This window comes from Oryctolagus cuniculus, chromosome 5 (assembly GCF_051225735.1).
Source record: "Oryctolagus cuniculus isolate XC-2025 breed Fujian yellow rabbit chromosome 5, ASM5122573v1, whole genome shotgun sequence".
Lineage (NCBI taxonomy): Eukaryota > Metazoa > Chordata > Mammalia > Lagomorpha > Leporidae > Oryctolagus > Oryctolagus cuniculus.
The window spans coordinates 51605688-51622162 of record NC_142871.1 but is presented as its reverse complement, the minus strand read 5'-3'; the positions used below and the strand labels follow the sequence as shown (position 1 = coordinate 51622162).

Genomic DNA, 16475 nt, shown 5'->3' with positions numbered 1-16475 from the left:
TCCAAGGGGCCACAGAACATATGCCGTCCCTGAAAATACTCAATAAAGAAATGAAATCACAGAGAATGTTGCTGACCACAATGAAAATATGCCAGAAATTAATAAAGAAAGCAGAAGAATCTCCAAACACATCAAAACTAAGCAATACAATTCTACATAATCCTGTACTGCAAAGAACTCACACGGAAATTAAGAAAATACAGTAAACTGAGATAAAAATTTAAACTATCAACTTTGTGGAACAAAGCTAAAGCAATTCTGAGGGAAATTTTAAACCCTATATTTTAAAAGGGGAGAAAAATCTCAAATATGTAAACTAATCTCCCACTTTGAGGACCTAGAAAAAAGTAAAATAAATGCAATGCAAACAGAAATAAATAATAAAGAGCAGCAGTAATTATTTAAATTGAGAAAAGAATTTAAAATAGAAAAGCAATGAAAGAGATCCTTCTTTGAAAAGTTCAGTAAAATTTGCAAACTACTACCAAGTCTGAAAAAAAGAAGATACAAATCACCAATAACAGAAATGGAAAAGGTGATATTGCCTTGGTCTGTAGATATCAAATGGATAATAATAAGGGAATGCTATGAACAAGTCTAAACAAAAATTTGACAATTAGATGAAATGAACTCTAAAAAACAAATTACCACAACCCATACAATTTGAAACAGATAATATAAATCACTCTACAACTTTAAAGGGAATTGATTCTATAATATAAAAATTCTGGGGATAATAATTTCTAGATTCAGTTTGTTTCACTGAAGAAACCTATCAAATATTTCAGAGAATAAGAAACATTTTACACAATCACTTCCAGGAAATACAAAGTGATGGAACAAGGATATAAACCTCAGCCATTTTAGGTCCTGGCCTAAAAGCAGATAAAATTCACTTTACCCCTGCCGCCTTTCAAGAGACCAGCTCAAACAAACACTGCATTCTCTTCTGGGTTTGAAAGCCTGGGGGAAACCGTGTAAGCAGCAGCTCACCTCTGTGCACTGCCCTCACCTCAGGACCCTTGGTCCCACTCTAAGCTATGTAAGACCTGGCCTATTGGAAGACTTTGACGTTCAGTCTCTGTGCATGCCTCTGCAAATTTATCTTCCCTTGAATAAATCTGATTTGACTGTAAGTTCCATATCCTGTCTCCTCTCTGTTCTGCTCCAGTTTGCCTTACAATCATAATCAATAAGCTAAACAAGATGCAGAAAAAGTATCTGAGACTGGTGTGGTTCAGCAGGTTAAGGCAAGGTCTGAGACAAGTCCTGGCTACTCTGCTTCCAATGCAGCATTCCTGCTAATTCACCAGGTTGGCCAAAGTACTTGAGGCCATCCACGTGGGAGACCTGGATGGAGTTCTTGCTCCTGGCCTTGGCCTGGCCCAGCAATGGCTGTCACAGCCATCTGGGGAGTAAATCACCAGATGAAGATCTGCCTCTCCCTCTCTTCCAAATAAATAATTTAAAAAAAACATTTAACAAAATCCAACAGCCATTCATGTAAAAACCCCAACAAACAAGAATAAAAGAGAACTACCTCGAATAATAGCATCTATAAAAAACCTACAGCTAATAGCTGTGCTGCTGCTACTTTACAGTTAAAAGACTGAATGCTATGTCTGTATGAACCAAAACAAGGCAAGGATACCCACTCCTGCTACTCACATTCCACACTGTACTGGATGTTCTAACCACCACGGTGAGTCAAGAAAAGGGGGGAAAAGGCACACAAATCAAAAAGGAAGCCTATCCCTATTTACAGATGATGTGATTATCTACACCAAAAATCTCAAGGAATCTACCAAAAACTCCTAGAACTGAACAAGGTCCATGTGCTAACAGGACACAAAACAAATATTTTTTAAAATCAAATGCATTCCAGTATTGCAAATGTATTTAAAATTATATTTATGTGTCCTATGTGAATAATACATAAAAAACAAATCAGAAATACAAAATTAGAAATAATCACTCTAAGAAAATTTAACACACCCATATGTGCAGGACATGTGTATTGAAAGCTATTCAATACTGGTAAATGATAAATTAAAGCTCTAAATAAATGGAAAAACAAATCACATTCATAGATTGAAAAACTCAACAAAGTAAATAAAGTATGTCAATTCTCCTCAAACTGATACACAGATAATCAAATTCCTATCAAATTCTTACCAAGATGTTCTCTATTCTTTTTTCTACAAGATTATTCTTAAAGCTTATACAGAATGGTAAAGGAACACAGAAGAGCTGAAACAATTTTGAAAAAGAATAAAGTAGAGTAATCATTCTACCCAAAATTAATCAAGCTAAAAAAAAAACCTGACTTCAATCCATGCCTCACATTGTACAGTAAGGATTAATTCAGCAAGTCTGAGTTTTCCATATCCTGCATATTTCAAAAAAGGTTTAGCCTTTGTTTGGCTCCTAAAAGATAATTTGTGTATACTTAGGCCTAATAAAAATGTCCTCCTTTACTTGGGGGCACTATATAAGTCTATGCTAGTAATATGACTCACTGTGGGGTCCTGGACCGACTGCTATCAGCTTGACTTCTGGAGAGTAGGCAACTAAGGTCATCCACAAGGGCAGCCAACCATGCCTATGATCAAGGACACCAAAGCTTTGGTGAGCTTGCCTAGTTAGCAAGACTCCGTGCATATTATCAGACATCATTGCTAGGGAAATTAAGTACTGTACACACAACTCCACAGTGACAGGACAACTGTTAAGTCTGGAGTTGGAGTCTCTTAGACTCTGCCCTTTGTTTCTTTTTCCATCATTGATTTAAATCTGTATTCACTGGCTGTGACAAACCATAACTATAACAACTTTTCTTAAGTTCTGTGATTTTTTTCTAACAAATCACACACACTCAAAAAACTAAATCAAAAATGGATCACACTTAACATAAAATGATAAAACCTGCAGAAAAAATGAGAAAAAAATCTTCAAGATCTGTGACTAAACAAAAGAGTTCTCAAATTTTGCATAAAAAGGAACATCTACAAATAAGACAACTGGTATACTAGGTTTCAAAGTTAAAAACTTCTGCTCTGCAAAACATGCTGGTAAGAGGATAAAAAGACAAGCCTCCAAGCAGAAGGAAATCTGTGCAACCAACATCCGCAATAAAGGATTAGTATCTAAAATATATAAAGAACTCTCAAAACTCAACAGAGAGAAAAAAAACACAGTTTGAACACGGCAGAAGACATGAAGAGACATTTCACTAACAAGAGTAGACAGGTGTGATACCGGCACAGGAAAAACATGTTCAATGTTATTAGTGAGGAAGATCAGGATTTCAGGCCAGCATTTAAGTCAGCACTCCAGCCTAACAAGTAAAAAGAAGTCATCTTAGATCCCTAAGAGAAGTGAGGTCACAGGGCAAACTGCTGCTCTCACAGTAGGAGAGAGCAACAAGCAGATACAGAATCATCATTCATTCACCTGATCAGAAATCCAAGAGCTGAGACCTCCGTGGCAACAAGAGCACAGGTAGAAAAAGCTTAATTATAATTGACAAACTGCTGGGACTTAACCATTAAGATTTATTTATCTATTTGAAAGGCAGCATTCTAGAAAGATAGAGGCAGATACCTCCCGTCTGCTAGTTCACTCCCCAGATGACCACAACTGCTAGGAGCTAGGAGCTTCTTCTAGGTCATGTATGTGGGTGCAGGAGCCCAAGCCCTTGGTCCATCTTCCACTACTTTCCAAGGCACATTAGCAGGGAGCTGGATCAGAAATAACAGCAGCAGGGATTCAAACCAATGCCCATGTGGGATGCCAGTGTTGCAGGTGGCAGTTTAACCAACTGCATCACGAAGCAGGCCCCAAGAATGGGCAAGTCTGAGTTAAAAAATCCAAGGGGGCCGGCACCACAGCTCGATAGGCTAATCCCCCGCCTGTGGCACCGGCACACCAGGTTCTAGTTCCAGTCAGGGCGCCGGATTCTGTCCTGGTTGCCCCTCTTCCAGGCCAGCTCTCTGCTGTAGCCTGGGAGTGCAGTGGAGGAAGGCCCAAGTGCTTGGGCCCTGCACCCACATGGGAGACCAGGAGAAGCATCTGGCTCCTGCCTTAGGATCAGCGCGGTGCGTCGGCCACAGCACACCGGCCACAGCGGCCATTGGAGGGTGAACCAATGGCAAAAAGGAAGACCTTTCTCTCTGTCTGTCTCTCACTCACTGTCCACTCTGCCTGTCAAAAAAAAAAAAATCAAGTGGACCCAGTCATATGGGGTCAGTACACTTTTGTTTTACTTCCAGGAGCTTGATCGAGTTCTCACAGTGAATACCAGAGAAAAATTGCTGCAGGCTTCCCACAGACAGAGGGGGAAGGGAACCATTTGAAATACACCAGAGTAGATCTGGCTGAAGAGCCCATCAGAGTATTTCAGGCATGGAAAGCCAAGACACTCTGGGGAAAAAAAAAAAAAAAAAAAAAAAGACCTAAATGAAAGATCTCTGTGAGTGAGATCCCAATGGAAAGAATGGGCCATCAAAGAAGGAGGTACCGTTCTCTGAAGGGAGGAGAGAACTTCCACTTTGACTATGACCTTGTCTCAATAAGATCGGAGTTGGCAAACTCAAAAGGCTTCCATAGCCTTGGCAACTCATGACAAGAGCCTAGGGTGATTACTGACTCCATAAACAAGAGTGTCAATTTGTTAAGTCAACAACAGGAGTCACTGTGCACTTACTTCCCATGTAGGATCTCTGTCTTTAATGTGTTGTACAATGTGAAGTAATGCTATAACTAGTACTTTTCACTATAACTAGTATTTTTCACTTTGTGTTTCTGTGTGGGTGCAAACTGTTGAAATCTTTACTTAATATATACTAAATTGATCTTCTGTATATAAGGATAATTGAAAATGAATCTTGATGTGAATGGAAGGGGAGAGGGAGCGGGAGATGGGAGGGTTGCAGGTGGGAGGGAAGTTATGAGGGGGAAAAAGCCACTGTAATCCAAAAGCTGTACTTTTGAAATTTATATTTATTAAATAAAAGTTTAAAAAGATACACCAGAGTACTGTGTTCTTTACAGGGTCTGTCCTGCTTTACCAGAGGTTAGTCTGCTGAGTTTTACCAGAGTCTAACTGTCCTAAAGGAAGAGAAATAAGAAACTAGCCAACTCTAGCCTTCCATGTGTAGAAAGGGAAATTCCTAACTCCAGCTCCCTCTACCTATCCTATCCGACTCAAGATGGTGAAAATAAAAATTTAATAACTGAGAACCACTTAAAAGTTCACAACCCAGGAACATGAACTCGCCAAACCTGAGACCCAGTCACAGGACCCCTCCCCCGCTCTTACTCCCTCACTTACTAAAAGACCATTCACCACAGCTCCATTTACCCAGTGTGTCATTACCATCTTTCACAAGAAGCAAAAAATTACAAGGAATACTAATAGGCAAAAAATCTAACACTACTGGGCATCTACCCCAGAGAAATAAAGACAATATGTCCACATAAAACCTGTACAAGGGGGCCAGCGCTGTGGTGTAGAGGGTAAGGCTGCTGCCTGCAGTGTCGGCATCCTATATGGCACCAGTTCGAGACCCGGCTGCTCCACTACCCATATGGCTCTCTGCTATGGACTGGGAAAGCAGCAGAAGATGGTCCACGTCCTTGGGCCCCTGCACCCGCATGGGAGACCCGAAAAAAGCTCCTGGCTTCGGATAGGCTATCTCCAGCAATTGCGGCCATCTAGAGAGTGAACCAGCAGATGGAAGACACACGTCTCTCTTTCTCTCTCTCTCTCTTTCTCTGTAATTCTGCCTTTTAAATGAATAAATAAATCCTTAAATTAAAAAAAAAAAACTGTACATGTACATTCATAGCAGCTCTACTCATAATAGTAAAAACTGGGCCAAAGGCTAAATACCACCCCTGCTGAATACTATTCATCAATAAAACAGGAATGAACTATTTATACACATAACAACTTGGACCAATCTCCATAGGAAAAAGCCAATTCAAAAAGTCTATGTACTCTATGATTCCATTTATACAGCATCCTTGAAATGACAAACTATACAAATGGAGAACAGAAGGGTAGTTTCTAAAAATTAAGGGATAATCAAGGGGAAGGAAAAGCAGCAACCATGGGCAATATGAAGTATCTGGAGATGTTCGGTGTCTCAGCTCTGCCAATGGTAATATCTTAGTTGTGATACTACTCTGTAGTCTTGAAAGACATTGCTGTGAAACAAAATGGATAAACTGTATGTAGAATTTCTCTGTATTACTTCTTAAAAGTGCAGGAGCACTTTTAATTATCTCACAGTTTTTTTTTAAATGAATAAAAATTACAATATAACCAGAGGGACATTTTCATTTGATATATAGCAACACTGAACATTACTAAGTGTGAAAACATTACTTCATAATTTTTATTTTGAAACAACAAATCATACCAAATATTCTCATACAAAACCATTCTTTAAACAACCATATCTAAATATTGAGAATTTCAGCTCACCTTCCACACTGTCAGAACAGGAAGTTCCAATGCCGGTGTCTCCACTGTCAGAAGCTATACTATGTCTCCTGATATGGTTATTTCGATGGTTAGATGGAACAGCTGTGGCCTGCCACAATGATTCATTACCAGGTAACCATGCTGATGAATAATCGGGGCCTACAAAGGAAAACATGCAACAAATTAATATATATTTCTTTGAGTGGGCAGGGTTTTTTTTTTTACTTTGTGAAAAATACACATAGAGCAAAAAAGGTTTTTCTGTTTAAAATATTTTTTTAAAGATGTATTTATTTCAAACAGTTACAGAGGCAGAGAGAGAAACAGCAAGAGAGATCAGATCTTCCATCCACTGGTTCACTTCCCCAAATGGCCACAACAACAAGGGCTCAGGCCAAAGCCAGGAGCTGGAGCTTCATGGGAGTCTCCCACATGGATGCAGGGGCCCAAGGATTTGGGCCATCTTCTGCTGTCTTCCCAAGTGCATTAGCAGGCAGCTGGATTGGAAGTAGAGCAGCCAGAACTCCAACCAGAGCCAAATGGGACACCAGCTCTGTGCGGCAAAGGTTTAACCCATTGCGACACAGTACCAGTCCCAAAATAATGAAAAGTAATGAGATCTTAGATTCACCAAAAAACACATATGACATGTGCATCAATTCAATGCTGATTTTGAAGCTTCCTCTACCTGAAGAACTGTTTTCTGCTTCTGGATATTTGGTTTTGAAACTATTGTTGTGGTGTTAAAAATGTTAAATATAGGGGCCCACATTGTGGCATAGTGGGTAAAGCCTGTAAGGGTGCCAGTTCATGTCCAGCTGCTCCATTTCCAATTCAGCTCCCTGATACTGAAAAAAGCAGAAGATGGGCCAAATACTTGGGCCCCGGCACCCATGGGGGAGATCCAGATGAAGCTCCTGGCTTTGGCCTGGCCTTTACAGCCATTAGAAGAGCAAACAAGTAGATGGAAGGTGAATCGATCTCTGCCTCCCTAACTCTTTCAAATAAAGAAATAAATCTTTTTAAAAAACTATTAAATGTATCTGTTTATCTTCAAATCTCAACACTCTGCTCTGGCATATTTGACAGACAGGATTCTAAGATTTCCTATACATGTTTTAGCTGAGAACTGGAACTCAGAGAAAGTCTAACTGATCAGATTATAAAACAATATAAGTAGAATGTGCTCATGGAAATTTGTTTTAATTTTAACTAGTTTTTAACAGAGTCAATATGGTTTGTAAATACAATTCTAAAAACATCCCTTCCTTCCTCCTCTTCTACTCCTCCTCCCCTATATTTTTTTGTTTGTTTTTGAGATAACATATTTTACATTTATATTACGGTAAAAGGCGTGATATTTCAATGAAGTTTAGCAAGTAAACAAAAAAAATGATCCTAGTTTAGTAGGAATACAGACGGTAGCTATAAACAATTGAATGAAAAAAAGACCATTTCACTCATTTAGAATAAATTTTAAAGTAATCACAAATCATTAAAATTAATAGTATAACATTCCAATGACTGGTCTGACAAGGCTACAAAGCAGTTTCACAGAACTATATTTACAGTAATACTAAACATACAGGCATTGTTTTTTGTTGTTGTTGTTTAAATTTTAGCTCCTACATGTAAGGCAGAACATGTGGAATTTGCCTTTGTGTCCAGCTTATTTCACGCAACATTATGTCCTCCAGTTGCACCCATTTTACTACAAATGGTATAATTTCATTCTGTTTTCACAGCTGAACAATACCCTACTGACATAGATCACATTTCCTTTATCCATGCATCTTATGATGGAAAGTTTGGTTGAATCCATATTTTGGCTACTGTGAATAGTGCTGCTTACAAACACGGTGGTGCATAAAGTATCTCTGACACAAGGTATGCATGTCTTCTGGGTGCATACACAGTAGTGGGATTGCTGGGTCATAGGGCAAGTCTACTTCTAGTTTTTTAGGAACTCTTTACACTGTTTTCCAGTGACTGCAATAAATTACATTCTTACCAACAGTGTGTAAGTGTTCCCCTTTCTCCACATCCTTGCCAACATTGTTACTGTGTTTTGGATTTTAGACATTCTGACACAAGTGAGGTGATATCTCATTGTGGTTTTGATTTGGATTTCCCTGATGGCTAGTGATGGTGATAGTTTTTCATATATTTTTTGGCCACTGTGTTATTTTGAGAACTGTCTGCTGAGGTCCTTTGCCAGTCTCTTAAATGGATTGGTTGATTTTTAATGGTGAGTTTTTTAAGTTGCTGATATAGTCGGGATATTAATCCTTTGTCAGGCAGCTTGCAAGTATTATTTTCTCATTCTGTTGGATGGCTCTTCACTCTCCTGATTATTTCTCTTTTTTTTAAGATTTATTTTATTTATTTGAAAGACAGAGTTACAGAAAGAAGTAGAGTAGAGAGAGAAGGCTTCCATCCGCTGGTTCACTCCCCAGTTGGCCGCAACAGCCAGAGCTGCGCCGATCCGAAACCAGGAGCCAAGAGCTTCTTCCAAGTCTCCTACATGGGTGCAAGGGCCCAAGGACTTGGGCTATCTTCTACTGCTATCCCAGGCCATAGCAGAGAGCTGGATCGGAAGAGGAGCAGCTAGGACTAGAACTGGTGCCCATATGGGATGCTGGTGCTTCAGGTCAAGGCGTTAACCCACTGTGCCACAGCGCTGGCTCTGTGATTATTTCTTTTGCTGTGCAAAAGTCTCTGGGTTTGAAATAGTCCTATTTGTTTAGTTTTGCTTTTGTTGCCTTGGAAGTCTTATCCAAGAAGGTACTCCCTACATCAATGTCTTGAAACATTCCCTCTTCATTTTCTTCCAGCAACTCATAGTCCCAGATCTTAAACTTAGGTTTTTATTCATCTTGACTGATTTTGTATACGGTGAGAGGTAAGGATCTAATTTCATTCTTTTACACACACACACACACACACATATATTTGTATGTATGTGTGTATATATGTGTGTGTATGTGTGTGTATGTGTGTGTGTGTGTATATATATATATATATATATATATATAGTTTTGCCAGAACCATTTGTTTAAGAGATTATCCTTATTCTACTGTATGGCATGAGCACTTTTCTTAAAAATCAGTTGGTTGTATGCACATGGATTAATTTCTGGGCTCTCTATTCTGTTCCACTGACCTATGTATCAGTTTTTATGGCAGTACCATGCTATTTTAATTATTATAGCTTTGTAGTATGCTTTGAAGTCATGCAATTTAATGCCTCTGGCTTTTTTTTTTTTTAATTGAAAGGCAGAGTTAGAGACTGAGAGAGCGAGATAGAATCTTCTATCCAGTGGTTTTCTCCCCAAATGGTAGCAATGACTGTGGCTGGGCCAGTTGAAAGCCAGGAGCTTCTTCTAGATCTCCCATATGCATTGCCATCTTTTGCTGATTTCCCAGGCACATTAGCTGGGAGTAGGATTGGAAGTGGAGCAGCAGGACTTGAACTGGCACATACATGGGATGGCAGTGCTATAAGCAATGGCTTAACCCAATGCACCACAGCACTGGCCCCAATCCAGTTTAATTTTTCTTGCTCAGATCGCTTTGACTGTCCTGGATCTTTTGTGATTCCATATGAATCCTATGATTGCTTTCTCTAATTCTGTAAAGAATGTCATTGGTGCGGCATCCTCCTGCAGCACTGGAATCCCATATGGGCACCAGTTTGAATCTCGGCTGCTCAGCTTCCAATCTAACTCCTTGCTAGTGGCCTGGGGAAGCAGGGGATGATGGCCCTGAATCCACATGGGAAACCTGAAAGAAGCTCCTGGCTCCTGGCTCCAGATGGCTCCAGCTCCAATTATTGTGGCCATTTGGGGAGTGAACCTGCAGATGGAAGAGCTCTGTTTCACTCTCTGTTTCAAATGAAAAATAAATCTTAAAAAAATACAATTATTTCAAGAAAGTTTTTTATTTCCTTTTTAACTTATTCAATGACCCATTGATCATTCAGTAGAATGTTGTTTAATTTCTGAATATTTATGAATGTTTCATTGTTCTTCTTGTTTATTTCTAGTTTTATTCCTTTATGGTCTGAGAAGATACTTGATATGATTCTAATCTTTTTATATTTGCAGAGACTTTGTGGCCTAATATGTGATCTACCCTAGAATATGTTCCATGTGCTGATGAGAAGATGTGCATCTGTAGCTATTGGATGAAATGTCCCATAAATGTCAGGTTTATTTGCTCAGTAAGCATGTTTCAACTTCAATGTATCTTTATATTTTGTCTGGAGGTTCTGTCCATTGATGAGAGTGGGTGTTGAAGTCACCCACTATTATTTTATTGAAGTCTATTTCTCCTTTTAAGTCTAATAGTATTTGCTGAATATATCTGGGTAGTCTTATGTTGGGTGCATATACATTTAAGATTGCTATGCCTTCTTGCTGAATTGTACCTTGTAATAAAATGTAATGCCTTCCTTATCTCTTTTTCAGTTTTTGATTTAAAATTTGTTTTACCTGATATCCAGAGAACTATGCCTGCTCATTTTTGGGTTCCATTTGCCTGGTATATCTTTTTCCAGTCCTTCACTTTCCATCTATGTGTATCTTTGTTTGTGAAGTGAGTTTCCTGTTGGAAGCATATAGTGGGGTCTTAGTTATTTATCCATTCAGCCAACCTAAGTCTTCTAGTGGGAAAATTTAATCCATTTATATTCAATGTTAGTACTGATAGATAAGAACTAAGACTTGTCTGTTGCTTAGCTACTAATTCTACCTGCTCTGTTAGTGACTTTGGTGGTGTAATATATTTTCATATTTACTTTGAATGCAGGACACCCTCCAAAATTTCTTGTAGGACTGCTCTGGTGGTGGTGAATTCTCTCAGTTTTTGCTTATCTGGAAAATACCTTATTTCTCCGTCACTTTTTTTTTTTTTTTTGGACAGGCAGAGTTAGACAGTGAGAGAGAAAGACATTGAGAAAAGTCTTCCTTCCGTTGGTTCACCCCCCCCCCCCAAATGGCTGCTACAGCCGATGCTCTGCGCCAATCCGAAGCCAGGAGCCAGGTAGGTGCTTCCTCCCAGTCTCCCATGTGGGTGCAGGGCCCAAGCATTTGGGCAATCCTCCACTGTCTTCCCAGGCCACAGCAGAAAGCTGAATTGGAAGAGGAACAACCAGGTCAGAATCTGGTGCCCCAACCGGGACTAGAACCTGGGGTTCCGGCGCCACAAGCAGAGGATTAGCCAAGTGAGCCACGGCACCGGCCTCTCCTTCACTTTTGAAGGATAGCTTCATTAGATACAATATTCTTGGTTGAAAGTTTTTTTTTTAAGATCTTAAATGTATCACCCCACTCTCTTTTGGCCTATAGGGTTTCCACTGAGACGTCTGATGTTAGTCTAACTGGTTTTCCTTTATATTTAACTTTCTCTTACTATATTTTTTGAAAGGCAGAGTCCCCAAAATAAAAATTTCATGTAATTCTAAAGGGCAAATGGAACCAAGAGTAGAGAAATAGCATGTTGTTAAATTTTGCCAAAGCAAAGCAGACAAACTCAACTAAATACTACATAAAGAAGAAGTGACAATTAAACCAGATGCACAGATGTCAATGTAGGGACACAGGAGATGGGAAGAAACGAGCTTGCATGATATACTCCTCCAGGATTATATCCTGAACTAAAGGCAATCTATGAGACGAGACACAGAATTCAAAATAATGACTGAAAGGAAACTCAATGAGATGAAAGAGAATACAGATAGATTAAAGCAATGAGGAAATCAATAAGAGACACAAATGATAGTATTATTAAAGATAATATCATTAAGAAGAAACAAATAAGGTTGGTGCTGTGGCATAGCAGGTTAAGTCACAGCCTGCAGCACCAGCATCCCACATGGGTGCTGTTTCATGTCCCAGCTGATTCACTTCCAATCCAACTCCCTGCTAATGTGCCTGGGAAAGTAGTGGAGGATGGCCCAAGTGCTTGAGCCCCTGTTACCCATGTGGGAGACACAGAGGAAGCTCCTGGCTTCTGCCTTGTTTAGCCCTGGTCATTGCACACACTTGGAGAGCGAACCAGTGGATGGAAGATCTTTCTCTCTCTCTCTGTCTCTCCCTTTGCCCTCTACCCCAAATATTTGTTTCTAAAAAATGAAATTTTTAATTAATTTTTCCTTCTATAACATAATTACTTAAAATTTTAAATTATTTTGCATTTTTAATTGGATTTGTTTTATTTCTTTTGGTAAAAATTTAACAGCATGGTATTTTCCTACTCTTGCTTCCATATGCCCTTTTGAGTTACATTAAATTTTTATTTTTAGCCAATCTGCCTCTTTACAGTGTTCTCCCAATGTTTATTTTCATTTACCATGTCAATTTTCACATAATTTTATTTGCCATTGTCAGTTTTACCCATCACTTCATTTTTTTCAATGTCTACTACAATGCCATTCAAAGCATACACATCAACCAGTGCCAGTTTAAACTACCTATTACACATTAAGTGAAAAAATAAATAAGTACTTAGACATTTTTAAAATAATTAGAAAGGATTATTTTAAATCTGTTGATTTATTTATTTATTTTTGCTTTTTTTTTTTTTTTTTTTTTTTTTGCATTTGTGACTCCAGACAGGATCCAAAGAAGAAACGACCATCTCTTCTCTGGGTTTTATGGAGACTTACTTTCCCTTTCTGTGTTAGCCTCTCAGAGCACTCTGTCAGCTCTGAAAGGGCACAGGAAAGGGTGATTATTTTAAATCTGTTGATTTAATATAAAGGTTGCAGTAGCAAAAATCTTTACTAATGCCTAACAGTGATTTTTTTTTTTTTTTTTTGACAGGCAGAGTTAGACAGTGAGAGAGAAAGAGACAGAGAGAAAGGTCTTCCTCTTTCCGTTGGTTCAACCCCCAAATAACATCACAGACACTTTGAAACAAGACAGCTTTACAGAATTATCAAGGGATACCCTATAGCACTGACACACAAAGGATGCCTCTGGCAGTTTAAACCTCAAGATCCCAAAATGACAAACATATGCATAAAATTAATTACACCATTTTCAGCCACATTTTAGGAACGGTCATTCTCTATATCAAATTAAAATCAAAATAAGTAAACAGATTAACATGAAGCCAGACCTGAACCTACTTCTATTGTATTAATGCCAACATTAATGATTTGGTTTTAATAAAACATTACTCCATACTAATATAATTTTGAAGCTTTATATAGTTTACCAGTTAAATTTGGGTTTTATAGATGTAAGAAGGGACTGGCACTATGATGTAGTGGATTAAGCCTCTGCCTGAGGTGCCGGCATCCCATATGGGCACAGGTTCAAGTCCTGGCTGCTCCACTTCCCATCCAGCTACCTACTAATGTGCTTGGGAAAGCATCAGAAGATAGCCCAAGCACTTGGGCCCTTGCACTTACATGCGAGACCTGGAAGAAGTTCCATGCTCCTGGATTCAGATCAGCCCAGCTCTAACCTTTGAAGCCATTTAATTAAAAAAAAAGTGTAAAATATAAAAGCCTCCTTAAAAGCCATATACATTTAAATTAATTGTGGAATATTGACCAAAAAGAAACATTCCAGCTTTCAGGTCCAGAACAGCCATTTAAATCTTTGTAGTTTCTAAACCTCATAATGCAATTTACTTTAAGTCATCTGGTTAAATGCTCTAACATTAAATCACCAGATGAAGGTATTCTGTCCCTAATTCTTTTCTGATTCTGATGTGTGGTCTACAATCTATACCAAAATGTTTTTCTTCAATCAGTTAAGAACCAATCTGATTGAACTTAAAGTCCTACCTAAAACATTATGAAAATGAGCAACCAGTCCACTGCATATCCTCACAAGTATAAATCTATTATTTATTAGTTAGGAATATTCACAAATAGCACAAATAGGCTGGGAGTAAATGGAATGGAAAACAAAGTTAAGAAAAGCTGTTCAATCTCATAGTAATTAAAGAAATAAAAATGGTTTTCGGATTTTTAAAATTACCATATTGGCAGATATTTGAAAGATTGGTGTAAGCAGAGGGAAAGATTCACATAATTTTGAAGTCATATAAGCTGATAAAAACTCTTTCTAAAGGGCAATCTGGGAACAGGCATATAAATTTCAACACAGATAAGACCTTCTACTGAGAATTTACCATAAAAAAGTATCAGAAAAGAACAAAAACATATGAACATGAGGGAATATTCCAGACAGAAATGCATTTTTAAAAGCCTGGAAAAAATACATTAATAAGTTAGCTGATAATGTTTAAGTGCTAAAAATAATTTCACCTTTTTTAATAAGGACAGTCAAAATAAATTAAGTGTGCGTGGGAGAGAAGCATTTAACATAGCTGCATACATAATACATATGTGTGTGCATATACATATATATATTTACATAGCTGCATATACACAATTCCATAGCTGGAGAAGTTACATATGTACATACACGGAAGAAAAGAGCTTTCAGGGAGCTCTATATCAAATTTTTTTTATTTTTTTTAACTTTTATTTAATGAATATAAATTTCCAAAGTACAGCTTATGGATTACAATGGCTTCCCCCCCATAACTTCCCTCCCACCTGCAACCATCCCATCTCCCGCTCCCTCTTCCCTTCCATTCACATGGATTCATTTTCAATTCTCTTTATATACAGAAGATCAGTTTAGCATACATTAAGTAAAGATTTCAACAGTTTGCACCCACACAGAAACACAAAGTGTAGAATACTATTTGAGTACTAGTTATAGCATTATATCACACTGTACAGCACACTAAGGACAGAGATCCTACATGAGGAGTGAGTGCACAGTGACTCCTGTTGTTGACTTAACAAATTGACACTCTTGTTCATGGCATCAGTAATCACCCTAGGCTCTTGTCATGAGCTGCCAAGGCTATGGAAGCCCCCTGAGTTCACCGACTCTGATCATATTTAGACAAGGTCGTAGTCAAAGTGGAAGTTCTCTCCTCCCTTCAGAGAAAGGTACCTCCTTCTTTGATGACCTGTTCTTTCCACTGGGATCTCATTCACAGAGATCTTTCATTTAGGTCATTTTTTTTTTTTTTTGATAGAGTATCTTGGCTTTCCATGCCTGTAATACTCTCATGGGCTTTTCAGCCAGATCCGCATGCCTTAAGGGCTGATTCTGAGGCCAGAGTGCTGTTTAGGACATCTGCCATTCTATGAGTCTTCTGTGTATCTCGCTTCCCATGTTAGATCGTTCTCTCCCTTTTTTATTCTATCAGCTAGTATTTGCAGACACTAGTTTTGTTAATGTGATCCCTTAGACTCTTAGTCCTATCATTATGATCAATTGTGAACAGAAATTGATCACTTGGACTAGTGAGATGGCACTGGTACATGCCACCTTGATGGGATTGAATTGGAATCCCCTGGTATGTTTCTAACTCTACCGTTTGGGGCAAGTCAGCTTCTATATCAAATTTTTAACACCAACTACAAGGTTCTCCTAAAGGAACAAATACATTACAGGAGCATTTACTCCATCAATGATTATTATCACTATTATTCATTCTATCAATGATGGTGAAAATGCTGAAAATTATGCATACTGATTTATGAACTACATCAACATCTGACTCTGCAGTTAGCAACCAGTTATAGATCAGCATACATAAATTCAATAGATCCTAGTAACAATCATTACTAAATAGAATAACTGAAGTAGAACATCTTGTTGGTATAACTATTTTGAGCAGTATAAAATACTGCAACATTTTTGCTACAACAAACTGCCACCCAGCTTATTGATATCTTGTCAAGGAAATCATCTGTAGATTAAAAGAGAACATAATATCTCCCTCTCATTATAATACACACACACACGCTTGCACATACACACCAGCAACGGAGGGAAAAACCCACTGTATATACTATTACTAACGCATTACCATCAGAAGCTAAGAAAATAACTAGTTTTGCCGGCGCCGCGGCTCACTAGGCTAATCCTCCGCCTTGCGGCGC

At 38.4% G+C, this 16475-nt stretch overlaps 1 protein-coding gene and 1 non-coding gene across 5 annotated transcripts in view; both read right to left on the bottom strand.

Moving 5' to 3' along the window:
- CEP85L (centrosomal protein 85L) overlaps window positions 1-16475 on the bottom strand; it is a 168670-nt gene that overhangs the window by 129894 nt on the left and 22301 nt on the right. For 3 of the 4 annotated variants that reach the window (XR_011388554.2, XM_002714781.6, XM_089333724.1), the window contains exon 2: window positions 6491-6649. Coding sequence is in view for 2 of the 4 variants with exons in the window: in XM_002714781.6 (XP_002714827.5) it covers window positions 6491-6649 (159 nt within the window). In the remaining 2 variants the exon portion in view is untranslated. Of the gene's footprint in view, window positions 1-6490; window positions 6650-10983; window positions 11097-16475 lie in introns of those variants that run through there. The other variant, XM_089333725.1, reaches the window with a different exon arrangement.
- LOC127493368 (small nucleolar RNA SNORA26) lies at window positions 13090-13210 on the bottom strand. Its single transcript, XR_007923422.3, has one exon. It is a non-coding gene; the product is annotated as a small nucleolar RNA SNORA26 (small nucleolar RNA).